The sequence below is a fragment of the Cupressus sempervirens genome, chromosome 11 (genome assembly GCF_028749045.1).
Source record: "Cupressus sempervirens isolate cs-2001-9-10 chromosome 11, ASM2874904v1, whole genome shotgun sequence".
NCBI classification, from domain to species: Eukaryota; Viridiplantae; Streptophyta; class Pinopsida; order Cupressales; family Cupressaceae; genus Cupressus; species Cupressus sempervirens.
In genome coordinates this window covers 33,586,413-33,613,742 of record NC_143128.1, presented here as the reverse complement: position 1 = coordinate 33,613,742, position 27,330 = coordinate 33,586,413, and the positions used below count along the sequence as shown (strand labels likewise).

Here is a 27,330-nt window from a genome sequence, read left to right as displayed (position 1 = left end):
TGACGATCTCTTAGATAATGTCCTAACAGTAGATTTACTGTAAGATCTAGGTGAATTTTAGATCGTCTGGTGACATTGACATTGCTATGTTCATGGGTCACAAATTGGATAAAGGAAGAATTCTAAAAATTCTTCGAGTTTATCCTATATTCTGGTAGATCTTAAATTTAGGATCTAGTTGTGATTTAGAAATCCCAGTTTCTATGAGTCACAACATGTGTCTTATCACTAGTAACAGTGATTTGTCATATCACAGGTTTAGTAATATGACTTTGTATCATGTACTAAGAAGAGATAGATAGATATAGAGTATTAATGCTTGCTTAACATTTGTATTGATGTTGCTAAATATGATATCTCTCTGTAGGATTATCAGGTTAAGAAGGGAGTGTTAAGAATCTAACCTAGATAATCCACAGGTCTAATGGTGCAGATCGTACCTGGCTCTTCTCCTTATATATTCTCAATGAATGGCATTTGTAATAATTTATATATGCTCTATAGGTGTCGGCGATCTGGAGGTAAATATTTTAGTTTGTCCTTGACTAATCTTAGTTAGACCTAACTAACATTTGCATTATGGTCACCAGCTTAGGGATAATTCATTATTAGTTATATGCCAAGGGTTATGTCCCTTAAGGGACATACCCTCTAGGAGAATATATAGGCGGGTTATGAATGTAGTTTGGAGACACAGAAAACATACAGTCTGATCTTCAAGCATTCGTATTCCCACGGGTTCATGGCAGCATTTTCCTCACTCAAGTTTGTGAGTAAAATCAGTATCTGCAGTTGTCATATATATCCGCCTATATAGACCGGAACATACAAATTGTATCAAGGTTCATTCTAAGCCTAACCAGGTTCTGATCTTGAAATCTGATTTAAGTCTCAGAATCTGCAGAACTATACAATAATTGTTAAAAGAATCCCAAAAAAATGAAACGGATTATAAAACCCTTTGTGTTAACACCCCAAACATAGGTCTTTGTTAATGTTTATCTCTCTAAGACCTTTAATTTGCTTGAACAATGTCCATTGAAATGGTGTTTAATTTTGCCTTTTTATTCACTCCAAATGTTGTTATTTCTGCCTCTGAACCCGTCATCTTAGTCCGAAAATTGGCGTCAAATTTTTTCATACTTCTGCTAGTTTATCAAAGACTTGGTAATTCGTCTTCCCCATTTTCAATCATTCTTTGGTTATGTTTCGCTCACAAAATAGTGTTTGAATTGTTTTAGTTTTTAAATTAGACAGTTTGAGGAGATTGAGGACTTGCCTAAGGATGAAGAGATGAAAATAACTAAAAAGAATAAGAAGTATGCAAGAGGATAAAGAATAATTATAGAACCTATCAGACATCTTCCCATTTTGAAATGTTGACCCTGTTTTGCTTGCCTTTGTTGTCATGTGTACCCGTACTTTAGCCAATTTGAAACTGTCTCCCTCCTAGTCTAACCAACCTCCTGCTCGAAACCTAAGACTGTTGTTACTCACCAACTCCTAGGACTCACTATGAATAAAAGATCGTCTCTCACTAAAAGCTGTCGGCCAAACTAGACACGGATACCCAGAAAGCACGCATGTGAGATACATGCCTAACTAAATTGTAGGATACTTAAGTATCGTAATGTACACACGTGTATGCATGTGTATTTAAGTTGTAGGGTGTTTTAAAATGGTAATGTGTGCGTGCATCCTTATGCACATAAGGATGGACATATATAAGAAAGCAAGAATTCAGTTCTATTTGAATATATTTCCCTCCATTAATGACAAATGTGGTACCTTTAAGATTCAAAGATTCCTTTACAGCCAAAACAGCTGAAAATTCTTAAAATAAAAATAGCATACTGACAAACGGTGAAAATTCATTACTTCACTAATCACGCACATGTATATCAAGCACTTACCCAGCTAAAATCCAATTAGCTCAGGTCACCAATTTGCAGTGTTCTCTAGTGTCTTAATAAATAAATAATATAATTACAAGTAAGAAATTCTTTGGTTTTTTTAACTCAATTACATTCAATACTCCGATATTACTGGCACTATTCAATAGACGGTTACTACTTTACATGTATTCTCTGCTAGTTCGAGAAAAGCTATTTACAATACGTGAATGATATAATTCCTTCCCCAAATGCAGAAGGCAAATGTAGAGCCATTCCTCTGCTTAACATATGACAGACACCAAAATCTGCTCCTAAAATTCTGTTCAAAGAATTATATGCAACAACTTTAAAAAAGAGGTATTATAGCAAACAATTTTAGAAATACACCAATTTATAAGCATGCTGTTTAATAATAATTTGATCTACTGATCAAGAGGAATCCACTCCAGTTCAAGTTCCAATTCGCCTGACTCAACATTTTGAAGCTTCAAAGATACATCCTGTTTTAATTTTCCATCCATCAGATTAATTATACTATCTTTAATAAGTGCATTGTCATTGGTAGCCAACCATTTTCCTATCTGCATGTTTTCAAAGATACCTGCACCTTCAAGTACACTTGCAGCAGAAAGTAATGGTTGAATATCAACCTCTGCTTCACCCATTATATCATCTGCCGATAAGAAATCTTTGTCAAAGACTTGCTGCCAAGAAAAAGAAAAAGAAAACTTAGATAATTATCAAATTCTGTTTTCAATTTTCGAAAGAAGCTCTGGTTCACAAACTAGAGTAATCCTCAAGTCAGAGAAAAGTTATAGCACTTCAGACCATAGTTCTATAACTATATATATTGTAAGAAATTTCTGGATTCAAATGTAGAACTTTCAATATATTGTATATATATTCAATTATTTATATACATATAGAATATAAACTTTCATTGTATCTATTTATGTGTTTATATTTTAGTTACATATTTATTCGATTTTATTATACTTTGCGTCTTATGTCATTCAAGTGTGTGTGTGTATGCGCACAAAAAGTTCTTTAATGTTTTCTTCCTTTCAAAATTCTTGAATGAATACTTTCATAAAATTTGAAGTGGGTATATGATGCAGGAGCATCTTGGATTCTTGGCATCTTGCATCACCCAAAAAAAATTTCCTTTCAGTTTATTTGTTTCTTGTTCCAATTGGGCAATTTCATGTTGTTTTAGGTAGCAATCGTCCTGATTCGCTCGTTGTCTAACGCGATGCTTATGGCATGGTTTAGGCATCATAGAGATTTTATGTCTAACTTCGTAGCTTGTTCAAACGTTTTTAGAAAAAGTTATTTCGAGATTGGCCTGGTTCTATATTTACTTTCTTGTTCGAACAGCCAAGGTGGCAAGATTCAGTTTGTGATGGATATTCACGACATGCGATGCTAAATGGTGCATTATTCTATATTGTTATACATGTGGCTGACCCTCTTGTGTGTTCACACGTCATGATGTATATATTTGGGGGTGTTCTTAAGGATTTGTGTCCTGACCTATATGTTTGTAATACATTTCTTTATCTTGGAGATTGTTGATCGGATAAGCTGACTCATGGCTAGCAATCTTGTAGATAAATAGGGTAGTTGTTTTTGTTTAGTGACATAAAGAAGAAGGTGGAGGATAGCTTGAAGGCCAGTATCTGATTTTGTAAATAATCAGCCCTGTATGCCTGGAACGTAAGACTTATATCAGCAGGCCAATTGGATGTAATGCTTGGTTCTTTGTCAAGGAGAATATCGGTTTAGCTGGCTCAATCTATTGTCCGTTTGGTATCTGAGTTGGTTTATTCCATTGTGTTGACTCTAGCTGCAAAGCTGGACATCTTCTTTGAGGATTTCTCCTCCTTTGACTCTGTCAAATAGTATCAGAGCAGAGATTCATTCCTGAGATTGCAGATTTGTTGTCCTAAGCTTGCGAAGTTGCAGATTCATTGTTTGTGGAGAGGCAGAACCGAGGATCTGACCTACATCATCAAATAACTTGTGCAAGGTGGCTACGAAAGGATTTCTTGTTGAATGTTGAGTGTGAAAGTTGATGAGAGCAAACCGATCAGAGTTTTGACCTTGTGGAACCCTAGATCTATTTGTTGTGAGGTGGCAAAGCATGGATCTGACTCGTAATTGCAGAGGACTTGCACAAGAGAACTGCAGAAGAATTGTTGGCCTATATGAGTAACCGGTTGTGGTTGATGAACCCGAGTTGTTGATTGTTGTTCCTGAGCTTGCAAAATCTTGGAGGACTTGTTCTGGGATGGCAGAAGGGAGATTTGACCCACAGTTGCAGAAGATTTGCATAAGGACGGATCGGAAGGAAGATGTTGAAGGTAGTGAACTTGTGAGTTAAGGAGGCATCCCATGGGTTGACAGATTGTTGAATAGATGCAAGCTAAAGGCATGTTCAATAGATCACCAAAGGAGAGGCAACTGGAATCTTGCAGCCAGATTGTCGAGCTGAGGTAATTGCACCATGGATTGGGAGAGATATCACCAGCAAAAAAAAATGAACCCTAGATGGTTAGGGATGATGATGAATGACTTCATAGCTGAGATGAAGCACGAAATCAAAGATGCATTGGGAGATATGCATGTTCAGAGATGAAGTTGTTGGAAAGGCATCTGTTGAAGTAAGAGTTGAATAATGTTGGAGCAGGTGAGGTTTCAGATGTCAAGTTGGAATTTACTGGTTAAGAAGAAACTTGTTCGGCCTGTTAGAAGGATAATCTGGAAGCAGAAGATACAAGTTGAGGTTACTACTGAGGATGAGGTAAAGATCCTTGAGGTAAACAAGTCTACGGATAATTTGATCTCAGAAGTTTCAGAGGTTAAGGTAGATGTGAATGTGGTTGCTTGTCATGATCATTTGATTGAATCTGATGAGTCAGTTGACAATTGTCTTGTTGTTAAGGTTGACAATGAGATTGTTGATGATAAGGAGGTTAGCCTATTTAAGGTTGAGATTGAATCGCCTTTGGTTGAGTTTGATAACCTAGTTGAGTTTGTTGAAGGGTTTACTACTATTCAGGCTAATAGTCTGGGTGTGGTTGCCAATGACAATATTGTTGTTGGTAAGTGTGAGGGTCTGAATGCTGATGGAATTGTTGATCAATACGAGGATGTTCTGGATAGGGTTTTCAAGCGTGATGATGATCCTATTATTGGTGAAGAGTTGCAGAATGAGTTGTTTTGGTTGAATAGTGATTTGTTGCAGAGATCACCTGTTGGATGTAAAAGAGCAGACACAAGTTGCTTGATTGAAGTTACTGATCAAGTTGCTTTTGTCGGAGATATTGTTATTACATGTGTTATAATGCAAGTATGGAAACATGAGCAACATTTCTTTGGTGGGAAAAGATATGTGTTTAAGGATGGACATACCGAGAGTGAAGATGAAGGCAGATTTAAGGACTTATACCTTAGAAGATCAGACTGTTATAGATCAGTGAATGGAAAGTAATTTACAGCAAGTGGCTCAGAGTGTGACTAAGGGTGTAAAATTGAAGAAGAATCTGGTCGGATTTTTGAGGCAGATTGTTGGTGTTGGCAGATAGCTTGATTGTGCAAACATCACTTGTGATCAGATCACAAAACCTGAGGACTTGAAGGATCTGATGGATGGATCTCAACCAGTGGAACTGTTGAAGGCTGATAACAATTGGATGGTGTTGCAGCAGCAGAGGCAGACAGAGATGATGGTCTCAATGGCATTAGTTTGGATAAAGGATCAGAATGGTGGATTTAGAGGAGCTGATGAATGCATTGTTGTTGATGGGCTGATAACAGAGTATGGTCAGAAGTTTGACATGGATGGTGATAAGTGTATGAAGGTATCAAGAGGATTTGTGAAATGGAGTACAGATCCAGTGTTTGATTGTGTTGCTGATTAGTTTGGCCTTGTCACTAGATTTCTCGTTTGGTTTGTTCCAATGCAGAGGATGTGCAAATCAAATTGGAGAAGCCAGAGAATTGTGGTCTGCAAGTTTGTGTTCTTAACCATGAGGGTTGGGAAACCGAAGGTCAAACCGAACTCTGAAGATCTGATGGGAATTCTTTTGCATCATAAAAGTGAAACTCTCACTTTCTTATTAGCCCCAGGTATCTGGTGCAGGAGCATCTTGGGTTCTTGCCAATCTTCAATCACCCATAAAGATTTCCTTTCAGTTTGTCTGTTTTCTGTTCCGATTGGATAGTTTCCTATGGTTTTAGGTAGCAATCATCCCAGTTGGTTCATTATTTTAAGTGTCCTTATGGTGCGGTCAAGGCATCATGGAGATCTTATATCTAACTTTACAGCTTGTTTCAATGTTTCTGGATGAAGTTATCTTGAGATCGATCTGGTCCTATATTTGCTTTCCTGTTCTAATGGATAGGATGGCAAGATTTGACTTGTGATGGAGATTCACAACATGTGATGCTAAATGGTGCATTAAGCTATGATGTTATATATGTGGTCAACCCTTTTGTCTGTTCACACATCATGATGGATCTATTTGGGGCTGTTCTTAAGGATTTGGGTATTGACCTATATGTTTGTAAAATATTTTTGATCTTGGAGATTGTTGATTGGATAATATGACTTGTGGTTGGCAATCTTGTATATAAGTAGAGTAGTTGTTCTTGTTTAGTGGCATAAGGGAGAAGATGGAGGATAGCTTGTGTTAAGATTGTAGCTTCAGTCGGATTGAATTGACCTAGAGATAAATCTTTTATGGTTATTAGTAATTCATCATTAAGAAAATACTCTTATATTTACTTGTATATATGTTATTGTTAATATATTAATTAATGATGATTAACCATAGAGACATGACACAGGTCTCCTCTCATATTTATAAGTCTTCAAATCTGCATTTGGAATACACCAATAAATAAAAATGGCAATGTTATTACATTTGCAGAAAATGGTCCTCAAAACACAACAGGATATCAGAGCTCGACTGTGAATGAAATCAAACGATCAAATACATGGTAGAAAGATTTTGAGTCTGTGATGAAAGATATAGATTTAGCATACAGAAAAAGTCACAACGGAAGAATACAATGAAGCTTCTCACAATTATTGCTATCAATAATGGTATGTGATTTGTCTTTAGAAGCAGGTATACATAAATAAGCATTTGGACGGTGGTGATCCATGTGACTGGGTTCTTAAGTCACAGAAACAAAACTCAATTTCATTTCTCCCTGCGAAAATCTAAAATTATTGTATGTTGAAATTCCATATCCAATGGAGAGAAGTTTCTATTTATTCAGCATCAATAGTTACTAGCAATATTCATATTAAAAGGAACCAAACAATAATCACAACAAATTACCTCCCGCATTCACTGATAGAAATCGTGCATGGAATAAGGCCAATCTTTATGAAGGTCTGAAAAAGATCACCTCGTATGACACACTAGATGAGTAAAAGATTAAGGGAAATAAACCCTTTCCTTGATTGTGGAAGCCATTACATATGGCATTAACTGTAGACAGTGCACGTTCATTGGCATCTAAGAGAACGAAGATGCGGAAAGGATAATAATAAGAGGACACAAACATTTAATACACATCGGATTATGAAGTGGTGGCATCAAGGTTTTATATGGAAATCACAACGAAGAGAATGGAGATCGAGGCAAATGAGGGACAGCCTCGAGGGACAGAACACACAGTCATCGAAGGTTTATATCTAACATCATATGGGAAATTTTGATCAAAGGATATGCTAGGAAATGATGTGGAACTATTCACCTTAGCAGCCTCGTAAAGGCATTCAAAATGCTAGCAAATATGATCTGACGTCAATGGTATGGACCAATTAGAAAACAACCACCAAAGATGCAGCAATCAATCAACGAATCCCAAGCAACCGATCAAGGTTGAGGGTCAGGGAATGAATGAGAAATATAACAGAAATCATAGCTGCATAAATGCAAGGACCCACGCAGAAATCAAGGCACCAGAAATAGGGAAATGATGCATTTCATAATCGAAGGTTCATATCATTCATCGAAAGGAAAATGAGATATATGTGCAAATAATGAAGAAAGGAGTTACAAAGAGAAATGAAGTTAATACTAATATGTTGAGGTAACCGAATAAGCCACGGGAATAGAAAATGGTCAATGCTCATGGACTATGGAGAAGTAATATGACAGGACCGCCAAACAAGAAGAGAACATAATTTTCATGAGTTATATAAATGGCATAGTTTACATTGGGAGGTTAGGAGACTTGGGAAAATAAGGGAGCAGAGGATTCAAACACCCGACACAGATGAGAGAAAATAAAGAAATTAATGATAGAATCCAGTCAGAGAGAGCTGAGTAGGCATCCATAAAATATCTACATATTTCAACAAACACTTATCATCAACAATGACAAGAAGAGAAAGAAACATACCGTCAGTATATATAGGATAAACACAAAACTCTCTATAAGAGTCACAGCATATATGCTCGAGAAAGATGTTTGAATAGTTTAAGTGAAGAAAGAAAATAAAACAATATTTGAATTCAACACACTATTATTGGAGCACCCCGGAGATAGGAAAAAAAAAAGACAATCCTATGCAATCTAAACGTGGTAAGAAGTAACAGACCATTCTATTATAATGTTTGTAAAACAATATGCAACCATTCAGCAAGAATGAAAAGAGACTGATCTGAGTCTGAATATGTATATATGTCATTGTGTCAACTTGGGGTCAATAACTTCTATCTGAAGACAATTTCGTCTCATCCTTCAATGATATTCAATATATGAAGGCGTTGTTTGTCCCTATTTCAAATGTGGCTTCACATCCACATGTCTCAAGATACTTTGCAGTCTTGCTACTCCTTAAATAATGGAATTCAAGTTTGGTCCTATGAGCATCAGATAAAAGGACAATTTTTGTTTATTATTATCATGTTGTCAAATTTCAATTATAATCAGTTTGAATAGGTGGATGAACCAAATGTGTAATATAAAAATGTCCTCTACTACAGTCGAACCATCTTCTTAAATATGCAGTGATAAATAGATTTCCAACTATATCGGGTGAAATATCCTGCCAACACTGTGCGTGGAAGTTTGTCTCTAAAGATGGCATATGCAGAATTGAAGATTACATTGTTGCTACAGAAATTTCTTTACTTTTGTGCATGTGGACTTTGAATTTTGGCATTCAATGATCATAATATGATTGGCAGTACCTTCTCACTAGCTGTATGAAATTATGAATCTATGGATTGATTCAACTCGAATGAACAGAGGAGTGGTTGACTCAAACAGTAGAGGGGACTCCTGCTTCCAGAATTGTTATACAATTAAGTGACATCAAGTCTATAAAGATGAGCACCACAAATGTTATGAGAAAATACGACATATAAAGGCAATGCTAATGGCTGCGAAGTATGCAAAGTATTATGTATGCTGATTAAAATGGAGTAAGTGGGAATTTTACATTGTGGGGGGAATAATAACCAATGTTCCATTTCCATTATTTGACAAATGCTTATATGGAGACATTTCTTGATTTGTTGCATGTGGACCCTCATTAGAGAAACTTGTATCTACAAAGATGATGTGTGGATAAGTATTTATTATCCTTGAGTATTACATTTATTTACTTATTGTAGTCTCTCTTTTATTTGTATTGCTATACATGGTATAAAGAACTATTTGCCTTGATCTTTTCCTTTGTGTCTGATGGAGCTCTAAATTTTGGCAAATTTTAGAGTCCAAGAGACCATGGCAAAGGAAGAGTTTTCAGAACTTACCCACTATTTACATTCAAACAATATGCTTCAAAGCATTAAAAGAATTGAGCATGTGGAGATTTGATAAGTGAAACAAGAACAACAAGTATGATGTGTTTTCATTAAGACTAGCAATATATGAAGAAAATGAAGACTGGAAAGAATGTGCAAGATTTCAGGCACATATCAATTTGGCAAGAAACCAAAATAATAAATTGTAGGCCTGGATGTAGTTAGAGACCCTGAAGAACAATGTCAGAAGTTTATCCAACCATGTACTCTTAATGAAGCATATATCAATGCCTTGGAAAAGATTTAAGAAGGAGCCTCTTGTACATACAATCTGGAAGTTAACAAAGTTATTTTATCCATAATAAAACTGATATGCTCCTCTTAAATCAAAATTTTGGGTCACGATGTGACAATGTTTATGTTTCAAACAATGTAGATGCTTCAATGTGTATTGACAATTGACAAAACCGGATATGTTTGGATGGCAAAGTCTGCATCGTTGATTTTATTGATTTAGTGCTCTCATGGAAAGGCTGAGATTCATGGCATTGTTTAAGCATCACCAGGAGATTTCTAAATAATTATTCCTCGCGAAAGCACCAAGCTACTATTGGAAAATTAAGAAGATTTTAGTAAAATATTACATCATTTGGTGATGCTTAAAATACATGTGCAGTCTAATATCAACCTTTCATAAAACTATTGGGTATAAGGATCATTGTTACAGCACGCAATCTTCATCATTATAACGCTTACTTGACACTTAATGAATACCAAATACAATGGAAAAACAGGATTTTCAAATGAAACGGATGAAGCTTACGGGAATGTTGAAAGTGGTGGAACAGAGGTACAGAAAACAAAGAAATCAACCAAATTGTTTAAAGCTGTCAGAAATAGAAGTCCCGAGTGCCAGAAATGCTAGTCTATATACAACTACGCACATTTGTGGGATTGGAGTATGAACAGAAGGATATATCTGCATAAAAACTCATTAACAACAATCAGTATCGAAGGTAAAAAAACAGACCTTCGATACCAGACAATGTGCAAAACTAGCAAGTTTTTGAGGATGAAAAAGATATTATAAGAGTTTTAACTTGTCAGGAGGATTACGAAAATCAGTTCATTGATTGGAATGGGTGTGTAGAAGAAAAAGATGGTAAGGAAACATTGTTTGGAAAAGAAATAGTGCAATTAAAAACAAATAAAATACCTAGGGGTTTAGTGGCATTAGAGTGAATTTTTGATGAAAGGGAGAGTACCAAAAAATAGCAAATCCGCTAAAATCCAAAATGATATTGAAGAAATAAATTTAGGAAGTGAAAATTCTCCCAAAAAGGTTTCTATAGGAAAGAAATTTTCATCCAAAATAAGGGCTGACTTAATTGCTCTATTAAGAAAATATAGACATGTCTTTGCCTGGAGTTATGATGAACTTAAAGCATATAGGGAAGACTTGTTTCAATATGAAATACCTCTAAAACCTTATGTGAAACCATTTAGACAGAGACAATGTCCAATAAATCCAACCCTCGCTCCAAAAATGAAAGATGAATGCATTTAGTTAAGAGATGCCGGAATTATTATACCTATTAGGCACTCTACATGGGTTTCGAATTTAGTCCCAGTGAGAAAGAAGAACGGTGATATATGATTATGTATAGATTTCAGAAATTTGAATATATCTTCTCTTAAGGATAATTATGCATTACCTAATATGGAAATTTTATTGCAAAAAGTAACTGGTAATGAACTATTATCTATGAATGACAGATTCTCGAGTTTTAATCAAGTTAAAGTTAAAGAGTCTGAACAGTATAAGACTGCTTTCACGATACCTTGGGGTACTTACTTCTATGCTAGGATGCCTTTTGGGCTAACGAATGTGGGAGCTACCTTTCAAAGAGCAATGGATGTTGCTTTTGATGGATTAATTGATTTAATTATGGTAGTTTACCAAGATGACCTCACGGCTTATTCTAAGAAAGCAAAAGACTATTGTAAGCATTTACAGAAGATTCTCATAAGAGGCTTTGAATTTGGAATTTCTTTAAACCCTAAAAAGTGTCAATTTGGGGTCACTGAAGGAAAACTATTAGGTCATATTATCTCTAAGGAAGGGGTAAGAATTGATCCAGAAAGGATAGCAGCCATCGACAATATTCAAATACCTAAACAATTATGGGAATCCAATCATTCTTTGGGCAAATCAACTTCGTAAGAAGATTTGTTTCTAATTTTGCTGAGATCATTAAACCTATTGCTAAGATGCTTAAAAAGGGAGCAAAGATCGCTTGGGATAATGAGGCTGTAGGAGCATTCACTAAAATAAAGAAAGCTATAAAAGAAGCTCCAGTTCTGAAGTCTCCTGATTTTAAGAAGCCTTTACAATTATTTTCATTTGCTTCTTACCATACCATAGCCACTATTATGTTACAAAAGAATGATGAGGAGCATGAGCAGCCAATTGCATTCTCTAGCAAAAGTTTACAAGCTGTTGAACTAAATTATGACATAAATGAAAAACAAGCCTATGCTCTTGTTAAGGCGGTTAAATCCTTTTGACCTTATTTAGTCAGAGCTGAAGTCATTGCTTATGTACCAAATGTTGCCATTAAGAATATATTTAGACAGTCAGCAACTACTAGGAGACGATGTCGTTGGATAAATCAAATCCAAGAATTTAATATAGATATTCAGATCACAAAATTAGGTAGAGGGCAAGAATTGGCTAAGCTTATGACTAAATCAAATTTGGAGGCCGAACAAGTAAAGTAGATTGACGATGATCATACTAAAGTTAGTATTGAGAGATGCCCTTGATACACAAATATAGTTTATTATTTGCAGCATACTAAATGTAGAGATGATTTGAATGAAGATCAAAAAAGAACTATTAAATTACAGGCTGCAAAATATGTTTTAATTCAGGGAGATTTAAATTGGAAAAATCAAGATGGAATTTTATTATTTTGTTTAGATGTTGCCCAGTCAGCAGTTATTCTCAAAGAGATGCATGAAGGGGTTTGTGGCGGTCATTTTTTAGCTAGGACTACAGCACACAAGATATTACGAGCAAGTTACTACTGGCCTCAACTTTTTAAAGATTGTCATGCCTATGTTCGTAAGTGCGAAGCTTGTCAGAAATTCTCTGGTAAGTTGAAGTATGATGGCGCCCTCCCCTTAAGAACATTACAAGCAAAGGAACGTTTCCAAATGTGGGGAATTCATTTTATAGGAGAGATTAGTGATAAGTCAAGTGGTGGACATAGTTGGATTTTAGTGGCCACCGATTACTTTACCAAATGGGTAGAGGCTATACCCACTCGGCAATCAACAAGCAAGGTGATAATTAAGTTTCTTACTGAAAACATCTTAACTAGATTCAGAGTTCCTCAAAAGATCATAGCAAACAATGGTATGTGTTTTAGATCTAATGAGTTTGCTGAATTTTGTAGGAAATATGGCATTGCAGTATCATACTCATCTCTGTATCATTCCCAAGGCAATGGACAAGCGGAGTCTAGCAACATAAACATCTTGAAGATTATAAGAAGAATGTTGGATAACAATAAGTGCGCTTGGGATTTGAAGCTAAATCTAGCATTGTGGGCAGACAAAATCACAGTAAAAAAGTCAATAGGTTTTTCTCCTTTCAACTTAGTTTACGGGAAAGAAGCAAAGCTTCCCTAGAATAATTTATTACCTGTTTACAAATTTGTTATTGAGGAACAATTAGAAGATATCAATTTAATGGAGAATAAGTTAAATGCACTGATTGAGCTAGACGAGGTAAGAAGGTTAGCGCAGGAACAGAATATAAATAAGCAGCAACAGGTTAAATTCCTTTATGACAAAAAATCTTCAAACCGATCTTTTAAGGTAGATGATTGGGTCTTGAAATGAAACGCTAAGGATCAGGACAAAGGAAAGCATGGTAAGTTCGAGGCTTTATGGCTCTGACCATTTATAATTTTTGAAAAAGCTAAGGAACAATCTTATTTTTTGCAGGATACAGATGGTCGTATTCAAGATTTTCCAGTCCATGGACAGTACCTTAAACCATTCTTTCAATGAGCAGGAAAAGGGGAGTACTATTTCCTTTGTTTTATTTTATTTTATTGTTTATGTTTGTATATGTATTATTCCATGAACTGATTGCTCCTAATCTTTTGGCAGGTCTACTCCCCCAGAGATGGCTGGAATCTCATTATGCCTGCAAAAGGCATATGTCCCCGGCAAGAGTCACTGATGGAGCTCTAAATTTTGGCAAATTTTAGAGTCCAAGAGACCATGGCAAAGGAAGAGTTTTCAGAACTTACCCACTACTTATATTCAAACAATATGCTTCAAAGCATTAAAAGAATTGAGCATGTGGGGATTTGATAAGTGAAACAAGAACAACAAGTATGATGTGTTTTCATTAAGACAGGCAATATATGAAGAAAATGAAGATTGGAAAGAATGTGCAAGATTTCAGGCACATATCAATTTGGCAAGAAACCAGAATAATAAATTGTTGACCTGGATGTAGTTAGAGACCCTTAGGAACAATGTCAGAAGTTTATCCAACCATGGACTCAATGAAACATTTATCAAAGCCTTGGAAAAGATTTAAGAAGGAGCCTCTTGTACATACAATCTGGAAGTTAACAAAGTTGTTTTATCCATAATAAAACTGATATGCTCCTCTTGAATCAAAATTTTGGGTCACGATGTGACAATGTCTATGTTGCAAACAATGCAAATGCTTCAATGTGTATTGACAATTGACAAAACCGGATATGTTTGGATGGCAAAGTCTGCAGCGTTGATTTTATTGATTTAGTGCTCTCATGGAAAGGCTGAGATTCATAGCATTGTTTAAGCATCACCAAGAGATTTCTGAACAATTATTCCTCGTGAAAGCACCAAACTACTATTGGAAAATTAAGAAGATTTTAGTAAAATACTACATCATTTGGTGGTGCTTAATATACATGTGCAGTCTAATATCAACCTTTCATGAAACTATTGGGTGTAAGGATCATCGTTACAGCCCAGTCTTCATCATTATAAAGCTTACCTGACACTTCATGAATATCAAATACAATTGAAAAATAGGATTTTCAAATGAAAAAGATGAAGCTTACGGTGATGTTGAAAGTGGTGGAATGGAGGTACAGAAAACAAAGAAATCAACCAAATTGTTTAAAGCCGTCAGAAATAGAAGTCCCAAGTGCTGGAAATGCTAGTCTATATACAACTGCGCACATTTGTGGGATTGGAGTATGAACAGAAGGATATATCTGCATAAAAAATCATTAACAACAATCAGTATTTGTGAAGGCAGTGATAATATTTATAACCAGCTGTTAGGGTTATTAACAAAGGAAATGCGCATACTCAGACTAAGCGGCAACTATTGACATCGAACGCTCAGCATGCAGATTGGGTCAACGATACCAAAGATACCTGATATATAGAGCAGTGGAATGGTGATATACAGCATCTTCCACGTCAATATAATCTTGTGACATCACTGCCTGTGGAGGCTCGTCAAAGTGCGATTAATATAAATGTTAATAAAAAATAGTGACAGGCAATGCATAAATGCAGACATATTCAAAGTTCCGCGGAAGGGACAATAACTGAGAATCAATCAAATTCGGGAGCAATCGATTTGGAATTATTTGGATGAATTATATGTTATCTACCAAGTCACCATGATCGTGGATTCTGCGTGAAGGAGAAGTAACAAGAGTATATGCCATGAGTTTAGTCAGACATGAATATGATGGGGCACATTGTGGGAAATATTATTATAGATTCGGAACTATGGTGATTTAAGTAAATTCGAGGCCTTCTGACTATGTTAAGAGGATAGTATTGAAGAAATTATTATCATGCTCGATAACGAAGTGATACAAGTGTTGTGTTCTGGCTTTTAATTGAGAATCCATGGATCTCTGTACCCGCATCTCACAGGAGCACATAGGTAAGATTTTTTTTTTTCGTTTCTTCCATTCACATCTAATTAGTTTTTGTTTTGATGCAGGTATACAGGGTGTATAATGGAGATATTATTCCCAGCAAGCATCACGTGCACGGGTTGAAGCAGTATGGACATATGCTGTAAGAGAATGATATTCTGGCATCGCAGCCTTCAAGCATTGATAAAAACATTAAATCCTTTTAATCATCTTTCAAATTCTATTGGTGGTGCAAACATATTTGTTGGAGTTATGTGAAGATGGAAGCGGTTGAGTTTTAGACAAATCCTACAGCTTAATTAAACATTTTTTTTATATCAAGTGAGAAGTTACATATTGTTAAGCTCTAGTGTGGTACAATGAAAGGATGTGTTGTTTTAACAAGCACCCTTTCATCGTTTATAAATAGGTGTAGGAAGTAACATTTTTACAATACACACAGCCAACATTATATAAAACTCTCTGCATATTTCCGAAGTATACATGTTATTAAATTTCTTCAAAGGGAGATTTTGAAGTTTGAACAAAGTAAATGGAGATTGCGAATCTTTGAGCATAAACATTGATATTGTCTGAGATCAAGCTGTGTTGAATAGAGCATCAACAATTTGAGTGTCTTCAATACAAGCTTTCCAACAATAAAATCAGTAAGAGTTTTATTTGTTTTAGAGTTAAAATTTATCTAATTTGTCCTTTGTGATCGTCTTATTATTGTTTGTTTATAATTCATTATTACAATAAGTGGGTCAAATTGTTCACTCCTATTTAAATCTGATAAATACAAATATTGCAAATATTGTTGTTTTCTTTATTTGTATCTATTTTGTCCATTAAATGGTTAAAACATTATAGACTGATTTAAATAAGTGGAAAGGCGAAACAATTTGAGGCATTGTAATAACTAAATCATTTGCAAATATTAGATAATTGGCATCATAAAGTTGTATGCAAGAAATATATATTTGACTCTATTACCCAATTAAAATTTGGCACTAATCATTAATCTATTCATGATTTTCAATTCACATGCTAGCAACACTTACATATTTCCTTTAAGAATTTGATCTTTTTTTGTTGTAATAATTCATTTTAAAATTTTCCTTTCAGCAACACTGAATTCTAATAGTAAAAATTTGAAGAATAATAATCATTAATCACTATCCAGAAGGTTTCCTCGAATACTTGCCACTTGAGGAATTTATTTTTGCGTTATAATCCGCTATAAATCATCTTGGATCCGAGTTTTTGCTGTCTAGGATTTGGGTGAACAGGCCTTGGTCTAACGGAGCCTAAAGCGCAGGGGATTTGCATTGCATCGATCAATCCCGTCAAGTTGGCCAAAATCAATTAGATACCCAGCATCGAGTAGGCAAGGCTCGTAGGTTTCTAATCAACGATTTTGATAACCAACAGTCTCTAAAGACGTTCTTGCAAGAAAAGAAGGTTGGTACTTTACACATGCTACCAAATATTGTGCAGACTCAATCTTATGACGGCAGCTCCAAGGGCGTTGATGATCAAGATGTATAAAGTGAGGCTCTTGAAGCAAATATCTTTGATGTTTGAGATTATAAGTATCCTTCTACATTAAGAGGGAGTATGACACTTCTTCAAAGGCAATGTAGGAGCGTAGAAGATTGATACTCAAAGTGGGTATAGAAATACGTGTGTGTGACTGCATGATTTTGATGGGCCTACTCGTGTACATCATGAGGAAGTAATGACTTATCACCAAAAAATCGAAAGATTAAGATCAGACTGAGCGGGAATCCGATAGGCATCCTTGGGTGAAGATAGCCTCTAAGGGAGTAACTACAAGACCTAACTTTCCATGATCATTGTTCAGAAGGAGAATTTTGAGGTGCAATCCCTTGTGAATATCTTCTCTATGAGGGAGAAATTCTAAGTGAAAGTCCTTGTGATGCATTCTTCTTTGTGAGAGAGAAGTTGAGGTGAAAGCCCTTGACTTGGCTCATGGTGGTTACTATTTTGCATATGTGGATTATGTCATATATATATATATATATATATATATATATATATATATATATATATATATATATATATATATATATTTGGAGGGGTTTCTATTATAAGGTGACAATCTTGTCAATAGCTTGACCTATTATCATGACAAACTACATTAAGTTACTATCCCGGAGTGCCGGTAGTCATGACAACGAACATATCATGATCATGTTATATTAACTTGTTGTTCCTGAATGTCGGAAATCAAATAACTCATATCCTACTAGCATATAACATATTTGTTTGGTAGGCATCAAGGATTTGATGCTAGTGCACATATCAAAAGAATATAAGTATAATGAATATCATATAATTGATATCTCTTGTTGAATCATACTTCGGATTATATTGAAAGATAACATCTAAGTTGATGGATATACGTTGATATCCTTAAATATGTCATTCCAAGAATATCATACTGAGATGATATCTCTCCATATACTTAGGAGCATAATGTGTTATATAACAATCCTCCCTGACCAAGAGGGAGTGTCAGAGGGATTGAATTGACTTGGAAATAAATATTTTATGGTTATTGGTAATTCATCATTTAGAAAATACTCTTATATCTACATTCTATATATATATATATATATATATATATATATATATATATATATATATATATATATATATATATATATATATATATATATATATATATATATGTTATTGTTAATATATTAATTAATGATGATTAACCATAGAGACATGTCTCCTCCTCTCATATTTATAAGTCTTCAAATTTGCATTTGGAATACACCAATGAAAAAATGGCAATGTTATTACATTTGCAAATTACGATACTCAACACACAACTTGAAGGCTAGTATCTACTTTCATAAATAATTAGGCTTGTATGCCTAGAATGTAAGACTATATATAAGCAAGCCCATTAGATGTAATTCTTGGTTCTTTGTCAAGGAGAATATCAGTTTAGCAGGCTCAATCTATTGTATGTTTGGTATCTTTGTTAATTCTATTGTGTTCACTCTAGCTACAAGGTTGGACATCTCCTTTGGGGATTTCTCCTCCCTTGACTATGTCAGTGTAGCATAGGGTGGTCTGGTATCCTATCTAGAGAAATCAGATACGATCCAAATATAGGCTCATATAAGGATATGCTTGGATACCCCTATCTAGGAGTATTGTATTTGTATCCAATATGGAATGCATGTATTCTGAGAGGGAGGGGAAGAATCTAGCAGCAATGCTTGGATGATTCAAGCTAATTGGACGATCCACATCTACCTGAGGCAGATAGTGACTCGGATGATTCTGAGCCTTTGGGTATTTGATATCTCGAAAAGGCCTTAGTTTCATAGATTGCGCCTATAGCCTATTATATTTTGATGTTCAACTCTTGAGACTTCTGGCTACATGTTTGAAACATTTTGATTTTCATTTTGATATTTATATTGATAGACTATGGTTTTGATGGTTGAAACTATTGTTATAATGATGTTATGCTGATTTATATTGCTGCTATTATCATTTATGTTGTTATGCTATTGTTGTAACTCATGAATTGGTTTATTTGCATATTGTCTTGTAATAATCAATTATTGACATATCTATCTCTCTTTCTCTTTAATCTCATAGGTTTATCCTACTAAAGCTACCAAAACATCAACACTCTCTTTTAGCTAGGGAGGATAATCACAAAACATATATTATTCCATTGGTAATATTAGGTATGGAAAATTTTAAAGATATCTTTGATCAAAAGATATCCACTAGTTTGATATCACATATGACATCGAGTATTGGCCTTCAGAATATCAACATATGTTGTTCACCAAAACTCTGAGTAATGGTCTCAAAAATATCAACACTTGATATTCACCATGTACTCAATAAGGCAATGGTCTCCAAAATATCAACATATGATATTCACCATTTTGATATCACATTTGAATATTGGTCTCCAGAATAACAATATATGATATTCAACAAATGCTCTTTGAGTAAAGGCCTTTAGAATGTGGAGATGCAAGATATTCACCAAGCATTATGAGTAATGGTCTCCTGAACATCAAGTTGCATGATATTCACCAAGTACTCTGTGTAATGGCCTCCAGAACATCAATTTGCATTACATTCATCACGTAATCAAAAATGTTTATAAGGTATTTGCACACACATTCTCATAATGCGTACCATATAAGCATCAACTATGCAAAGTATAATCTATCATGATCTGCATAGACATCGTAAGATATCCATCATATTAAACATTAAGTCATTGTAAGATCCTCACCTTTCAATACCTTCTGCAAATACAAGTGATAATCATATGGAAGTTGTCACTTCCTCATGATGTACACAGGGGGTAGGCCCATTAAAATCAAACAATTACGAGGTATATTCATGAATCGCAGTCCTCTTGACTGCTATAATTATTGATCACTGGAGAATCCATCACAACATGGTTTACTCTCTCTGAATTAATATGATCAAGATCACTGAAGGTTGACTGAATCATATCCTTTATATACTCTCTCTCTTTCAAAGTTGCCTTTAATGAAATGTCAAGCTCCCTCTAAATCTCAATCTTCCTCTTCCTACAATAACATTCTCAGACAAAAAGATCAAGGCACATAGCTCTTATAATATGTATTGGAAATAGAAATACATACATATATTCAATCTTATATATATATATATATATATTTTTTTTTTTTTTTTTTTTTTAAATTTATTTATTTATTTATTTATTTTATTTTTTTACTCTATATTTTCAACACGTTATTAATTTCACCTAAAATGATCACACAAAAATAAATAGAAATAATACTAGACATAACAAAAATACATCTCTCCTTTAAAATGTATTATATGGAGAGTCCCAATTCAGTTTTGATCTTTTCTCAAACCTTAGTGGATGCAAGGGCCCACGGTTACTTTTCTTGGGACTTATGTAAATTCACATTCGGTCTTATCATGTCGGATCACCTAATTGAAGGTCAATATGGATTAATCTCTAGTCTCTTTTTATTTAAGAAAATATCCTTCACAAAGGATTATTTCTTTATACAGCCAAAGTGCCTTGTAACACCTCTCTTTCGGCCTCTCTTTACACAACTAATTTATTTACATTAATAGTCACAAGGGCTCACACTCCACATATATCCAAAGAATGATGGCATTTGATGTTTCGATTTCTTTAAGTGTCTTCGTCAATTTGGTGCCTTGGATATGGATAAAATGGAGCCCGCCAAACCATATGCAATGATACTTGTCCTTCGTCAGAATATCTTCCTTGTTGCGCGGTGTATGTTGGTTTGTTACTCATGTTCAACTTTAAAAATTGTGCCAACTTAACCTTCATAATAGCACCAAACACACTGGTCCAAGTTTTAACTGTTACTTATCCTTGCATATGTTGATCTTTTCTCCATCTAGATGTCCTGCTATGGGTGCTATGTGTTTATGGGCCTAGTTCATTCTGTTTGTGAATGGTGGCATACAACCCTTTGTTCCTTACCTCGCCATCTACTTCGTTCGCTGGTTGCCTTTTGGTCACTGCTTCTAAGTTTTGTTGCTCACAATTTATGTCCAAAGATTACTTCTCATTCTCTACCCTTATCATTGCTGCTGAAAATATACAACTATTATATTCACTGTAGGTTACTGTTTTTAATGCCTTTGACTTACTCCTTATCATCGCGGATTCTTTTCTCCCTATAAGAATATGCCTATCTCTGTTATATCCCTTAATACCTTTTCAGATTGTACTTCGAGTATCTCAGAGTATATGTGGCTAATGATCTCCTCTTTCAATACATACACAGGTTTCTTGTGGCTCTTAGAAATGGTAGGGACGATTTCCCTGCAATTGTTATACGTAACAAGTTTTTCTCTTTGACGGTAGAATCAATGTCCTTAATCTGTATCGTTGCCTTTATCTACTATGATCTCCCTCTCTATTCTCTAATTCCCCGATCTTCTTCTCTATTTCTCCTTGATATGGTTGATCTAGTAGACGCATGTAGTACTATACAGATTTACTATCAGTGTATGAATTGAAATCAATGTTCAATGTTGATCCTTTGCAGTTTATCGATATAAAAAATATAAGTCCCTCAATAAATGTTCTGCTAAATGTATGTTATCTTTTGCAGTATACATATTATCTTCTAAGATAATGGTATGTACTTCTCTGATATATGGTTCTCTGAAATGAGAAGTGATTATGGTCATGTATGTGTTATGTGATTGATCTGAGCGTCCTTTTTATTTCTCCCCTGAATGAATATAATTCGTAGATCATATCTTACTTATATCAATTGTCGTCTATGCTTTTATGCTTAATTCTCTTTCTTTGTAATTTGATCAATTCATCCTTATCAAATTTAATGTGCTATTCTATCTCTGCATGTGGAAAATATGTTTGATGTATTCCCTTTACCAAATGTCTTATAACTCTCTGCAATAATGAATAAAAAAATATCTTTGTTGTTCCTTATTTTTCTTTCATATTAACAGTGTTCAGTGGATCTACCTTCAAGCTATTTAGGCTTTATAAAAAGAATTTGGCTCTAATTCCATGTCGTTTTTCTTAGCACTGTTGCCGATGTAATAGCACTACCATAATGTCTGGTATGTGCTTTCCAAATTGCAGCGTCCTCTTGTATTTGTATGAGTAATAAACCAAGAGGAGACATGTACCTTCATCAACACGTTTATCTCTTTGATCTCACATGTTTATCCTACTAAAGCTACCAAAAATCAACATATTTGGCAACTAGAGAAAAGGTTTCTTCATGGCTTATACCTTCCTTTTGAGAGAAACCTCTTGCAACAAATCTAGCCTTGTTTTTTTTTATGCTTCCATCTGCTGCATGTTTGATTTTAAACTACCACTTGGATGAGTCAACTGACTTGTCTTTAGGTCTAGGAACTATCCCATACATCATTCTTGAGAATGGAATTATATTCTTCCATCATGGCATCATTCCAATTTTGATGTTAAAGAGCTTCCTTGACATTTGAGGGTTTTGAATTTGAAAGTTCACTTGTGACTGCAATATAACTAGAGAATTTGTTTGGTCTTTTTCTTTCTCTAACAGTTTTTGGAGGGGCTGCATATTTTTCTGATTCTTCGATCATCTTCCTGACCCATAAAGGTCTTTTCTTATTCTCTGTAGGTTCATCTGATATATCCATAGGCTCAATGATAATTATTGTCATCTATTACATCTTGATTCTCCCTCTAAATCTCAGGAAAGGAATCCCTTCCAAGATCTTTGCTATTTTATTTGTTTTCATCCTTCGATTTTTTTAATGCATTATCTTCATCAAATATTACATCTCTGCTTAGATCATTATGTCTTTGTCCAGGAAAGCATATTTGATAGGCTTTAGAAGTTTCACTATACACAACAAGAATTCCTCTTTTCCCAAAAGGCTCTAGTTCTGTTCTTTTGTCTTTAGGGCTATGAATGTAAACAGGACATCCAAATATTCTCAGGTGATTGGTGTTGGGTTTCTTTCTAGAGAATGCTTCTTACGGAGTTTTGTTTTCAAGATGAGAGCGAGGGCATCTACTTTGAATGCATCCAGCAGCACTAGAGGCTTCAGCCCAAAGGTGGGTTTCTAAGTTTTAATTGTGCATCATTGCTTTTGCAGCTTCAACAATGGTTATGTTCTTTCTTTCTGCAAGACCATTTTGTTGGGGGTTGTAAGGAACAGAGAACTCACTTTTCATCCCAGCATTTTTACATAAGTTTCGAAAATTTTCTAATGTGTATTCCCTCCCATTATTTGTTCTTAGGATTTTGATTTTCTCTTCTAATGCATTTTCTACTAGTTCTTCAAATTCTTTGAACCTTAGAATTTCTTTAGATTCTTTACATATTTAAAAAATATATCCATGTCTTCCTAGAGTAGTCATCTACAAAGATGATGTAATACAAAAATCATCTTGAGGATCAAGTTCAAGTACATTTTTAGATTTACTTTCACTATTGTGAAAGGTGTTTTTGGTATTCTTCTCTAATCCACAACCTTTGCATGCTCCTTAATGTTCAGGTTTGAATTTAGGTAATCTTGTTACCATCTTTTCTAAAGAAGGTAATCCTCGAAAATGAAAATGTCCAAGTCTCGTGTGTCAGATTTCATTTTCTTTAGTAGACTCATAAATTAATGCAGAAGATGGGGAAGTACATAGTTTGTAGAGGCATTGATGCCTTGTCCTAATAGTATGAGCATTCTTGATTTTAAGTTCTTGGGCCAAGCCAAGACTTTTCCATCCATGAAAGTAATTTTGTATCCCTTGTGCTCAAGTGCTGAAATTGACACTAAGTTCCTTTTAAATTCGGGTACATATAGTACTAATGTTAGTTCAAGTGAAATGCCAGGTTTTAGGTTGATAGTGCATGTGCCAATTCCCTTTACTAGATAGCCTGTATCGTCTCCAATAGTTACTTCATCATCATAGTCTTCTTTTATGAAATATAGATTTCCTTTAAAGCCTATTTGTCAATAAGCTCCCTTGTCTATCGCCCAAGAGTTAGGTATGTTGGAGACTTGACTGGATAGGGCAGAGTAGAATACAAGTTTCTCTAAATCCATGTTTGCTTTATTGACTTTGGCGAAGGAGGCTTGAGTTTTCAGTCTATCAAGACACTTTGTTGCAAGATGACAATATTTGTCACATCTAAAACATTGCATTTTAGATAGGTCCCTTCTTTTCTTGGATGACCATTTCCCATTTGATTCCTTTCCTCATTTTCTTTTTGGATTTTCCTTCTTCCCTCTTTTGTTGACTTGAGTCGTGAGACCCTGAATATCATCTTTTGTAGATTTATTCCAATTCCTTGAGATATTAGACTATTCTCTTCTTGAATGCAGTCAGCCTTTAGTTGATCAAATTTGGGGAGCTTGTAACAAGAACTTATTCCTTGTCTAAAGTTTTCCCATGAGATAGGAAGTTCATTTAGAGCTATCATAGTTAACTCTTTACTATCGTAGATGTGACCAATTGTTGAGAGTTTATTTCTTAATTCTATTATCCTCATAAAGTATGAGGTGATAGTCTCTCCTTGCTTCATTTTATATTAGAGAGATGTTTTTTAGAGCAAGAAGCCTGCTAGTGCTGTTGACCTCAAACATGTCTTCTAGGGCTTTGAACATTTCATATGCAAAGTCTAACTTTGTGATAATAGATAGTAGAAGATCTTTCACTCCATCTGATAATAATTTCATTACTCTAGTGTCGCCCTTTTCCCATTGACTCTTTTCATCATTCTCATTAGATTTAGGAGAATTTTTCACAATTGTTTTTAGTTCGTACACTTTTAGTATTAGCACCATTCACAATTTCCAAGCTTCAAAATTTGAATCACCTTCAAGTCTGTCTTCAAGTCTGATGAAAACTTGGCAGGGTTGTCCATTATAAGTTAATCCTGTGTCAACATTTCTCTTTGGCTAGGATGAGTTTGATCAAATCCTTGTAACCTTAGATTTGTACAAGGAATTTGATCACAGGCTCAATTTGAATGACCCTTTTCACTCTCAACAAGTCATTGATCATGCCCCAACTGATGAAACGGTGATATAAATTACTAGTTCCACATTGGGTTTCAACTTCATTTACAATTATTGCCGGGCATTACAGTTAGCAAGCGTATAAAGTCGTCCACTCAGGACCAAGATCTTTGACATCATATACCAAAACCAACAACTTAGCTTGAGATAGAAGGAAATTTTTTTATATTATCCATATTTGACAATAGTTGAGAGCTAATTTTTTTTGTTACGAAACTAAAATTTACTGCAAATTCAAAGTTTACAACAATAGCAAGCAAACAAATATTAGCACAGAAATAAAATTATGAAATAAGGTAAAAAAACATTTAGACAATATGGTTTCAAAAAAAAAAGTCAGTTCCCCTAAAAACAACACTTCAAAACTTAATCATTTCCATACTCACCACTTTTAAGGAAGATGGGCGTTGTGGAACAGAAAGCATAATCTCCTCATTCCAAACTGGATTTAAATTACTCTTAACAACAGTTGTCTTCATCGTCTGTAAAATGTTTAAGGACAATAAACCATCACAGTGATCTCCAAATTTTGAATTTTATTAAATGTATAAAGCAAGAAAAGAAGGATTCAGAGTGAAAAAATATAACAGACTTGCTGCCCAAGAGTGAGAACAACATAAGGATCACTTGTCATCACATCCCGCACAGCCAGATTTGTGCCCTTCACAACTTTGACCTTCAGCAAACCAGTAAATTCCACCATACCCACCTGTTACGAAAAGAATATACAGTCACCAGAAGGAATATTCCATTCAACAGACTAATTATTGATTTTTAATATCTCCAAAATCTCTGGAAACTAAGATGGAAGATGAAATTTAAGTACAAACCAGCTTGCTTGACTGTTTCTTCTGTAATCCAGGTCTCAAGCTGTTACTAGAAGGCCTAGATTGAAAAGATGAGCTATGACTGGATGACATTGAAGACGAAATTCGCAAGCTGGGCTTCAGATATTCCTGCAGCTCATACTTATTCCTGCCAAAGGTATCTCGACTTTGTTACCAAAAAATTTTCCAAATTAATATGGAAAATATCCATAGAAATAAAAGCTACCTGATGAAATCTGAGCGCTCTTCAAAAGATGCTTCTGGTCCGGGTTTTTTAAAATCTTCCGGTAGAAGGGCTTCATAAATGGTATTGGCAGCAGCATTTCCACCAACATCGACCATACCATCAACTTCATCATCTGTCCATTTGTCCAGTGTCACTGATAAAACCTGGATAAAAACAATGTTAACATCTTAGAAAGGGGAATGTCGGTTTGGCTTCCTTGTCTTCACTTGTATGGAACAAGGGCAGTCGTTTTGTGCATTTTTGACAAAATATTAAAAAACAGTAAAATGAACAGGTGAAGTTTGAAATGCATAAGATTCAAGCCAAAGAGGCTACAAAAAAAAGTATCAAGCAAATTGTGAGGTACACCAGGTGTAAGTGCATAAATACTAAATACCTATTTGAGAAAACAGTGGTTTTGATCTGATTAGTCAATAAGCTCAGCTGCACAGCCTGCCCTTGATCAGTGTTGCATCTTGCAACTTGGCTTGCAGCTATTACTCATCCTAAGGAAAAGAAATTTCAGATGTACAAGAATCCTCTCGATATTTATAGGTTACTATGAATGATTAAAACATGGAATATTCTGTTACATGATTGAGTGCAGGTCCCATCATTGGTATCATCAACTCAAGGATGGTATTTTCTCTCTTTAGCAACTACTCATGAGTAGAACCAATTTGCAGTGTTCCCAAGTGAGATGAGGAAAATTTGCTGCAAATGTCAAATTGAATGCTAAAATATAATTTATTTTAAGTGTAATGTCCCATCGTAACTGGTTGACAAAGAAAACCATTAACCTATTCAGTCGGGTTCTAGTAGGCTAATGGGTAAGAGAATAGGGAACTATTAGAATTAGTAATCTTTCCTTGGTTGTATTTATTTATTTAATTGGGATAACCCAAGGTATCCCTTCTGCAATGTTTGTCCTCTAGTATAAGTGTGAGGACATGTCACTCATTTGTCCTCTTATCCATGTGTGAAGACATGTCATTTTTGTAATTTCTTAATTAGGAAAATAGTTTAATCTTTCTTAAGAGGATTATGACACTT

At 34.8% G+C, this 27,330-nt stretch overlaps 1 protein-coding gene across 14 annotated transcripts in view; it reads right to left on the bottom strand.

Moving 5' to 3' along the window:
* Positions 1-1,966: 1,966 nt before the first annotated feature.
* Positions 1,967-27,330, bottom strand: part of LOC149528104 (ADP-ribosylation factor GTPase-activating protein AGD12-like) — a 117,105-nt gene continuing 91,741 nt past the window's right edge. For 5 of the 14 annotated variants that reach the window (XM_089810858.1, XM_089810857.1, XM_089810855.1 and 2 more), the window contains 5 exons: positions 26,278-26,441; positions 26,055-26,199; positions 25,817-25,933; positions 25,611-25,706; positions 1,967-2,599 (listed from right to left, as the gene is read on the bottom strand). In XM_089810858.1, coding sequence (XP_089666984.1) covers positions 2,318-2,599; positions 25,611-25,706; positions 25,817-25,933; positions 26,055-26,199; positions 26,278-26,441 — 804 coding nt within the window. In that variant the 3' untranslated portion in view covers positions 1,967-2,317. Of the gene's footprint in view, positions 2,600-14,805; positions 14,962-15,058; positions 15,199-25,610; positions 25,707-25,816; positions 25,934-26,054; positions 26,200-26,277; positions 26,442-27,330 lie in introns of those variants that run through there. The other 9 variants (XM_089810862.1, XM_089810860.1, XM_089810861.1 and 6 more) reach the window with 6 other exon arrangements.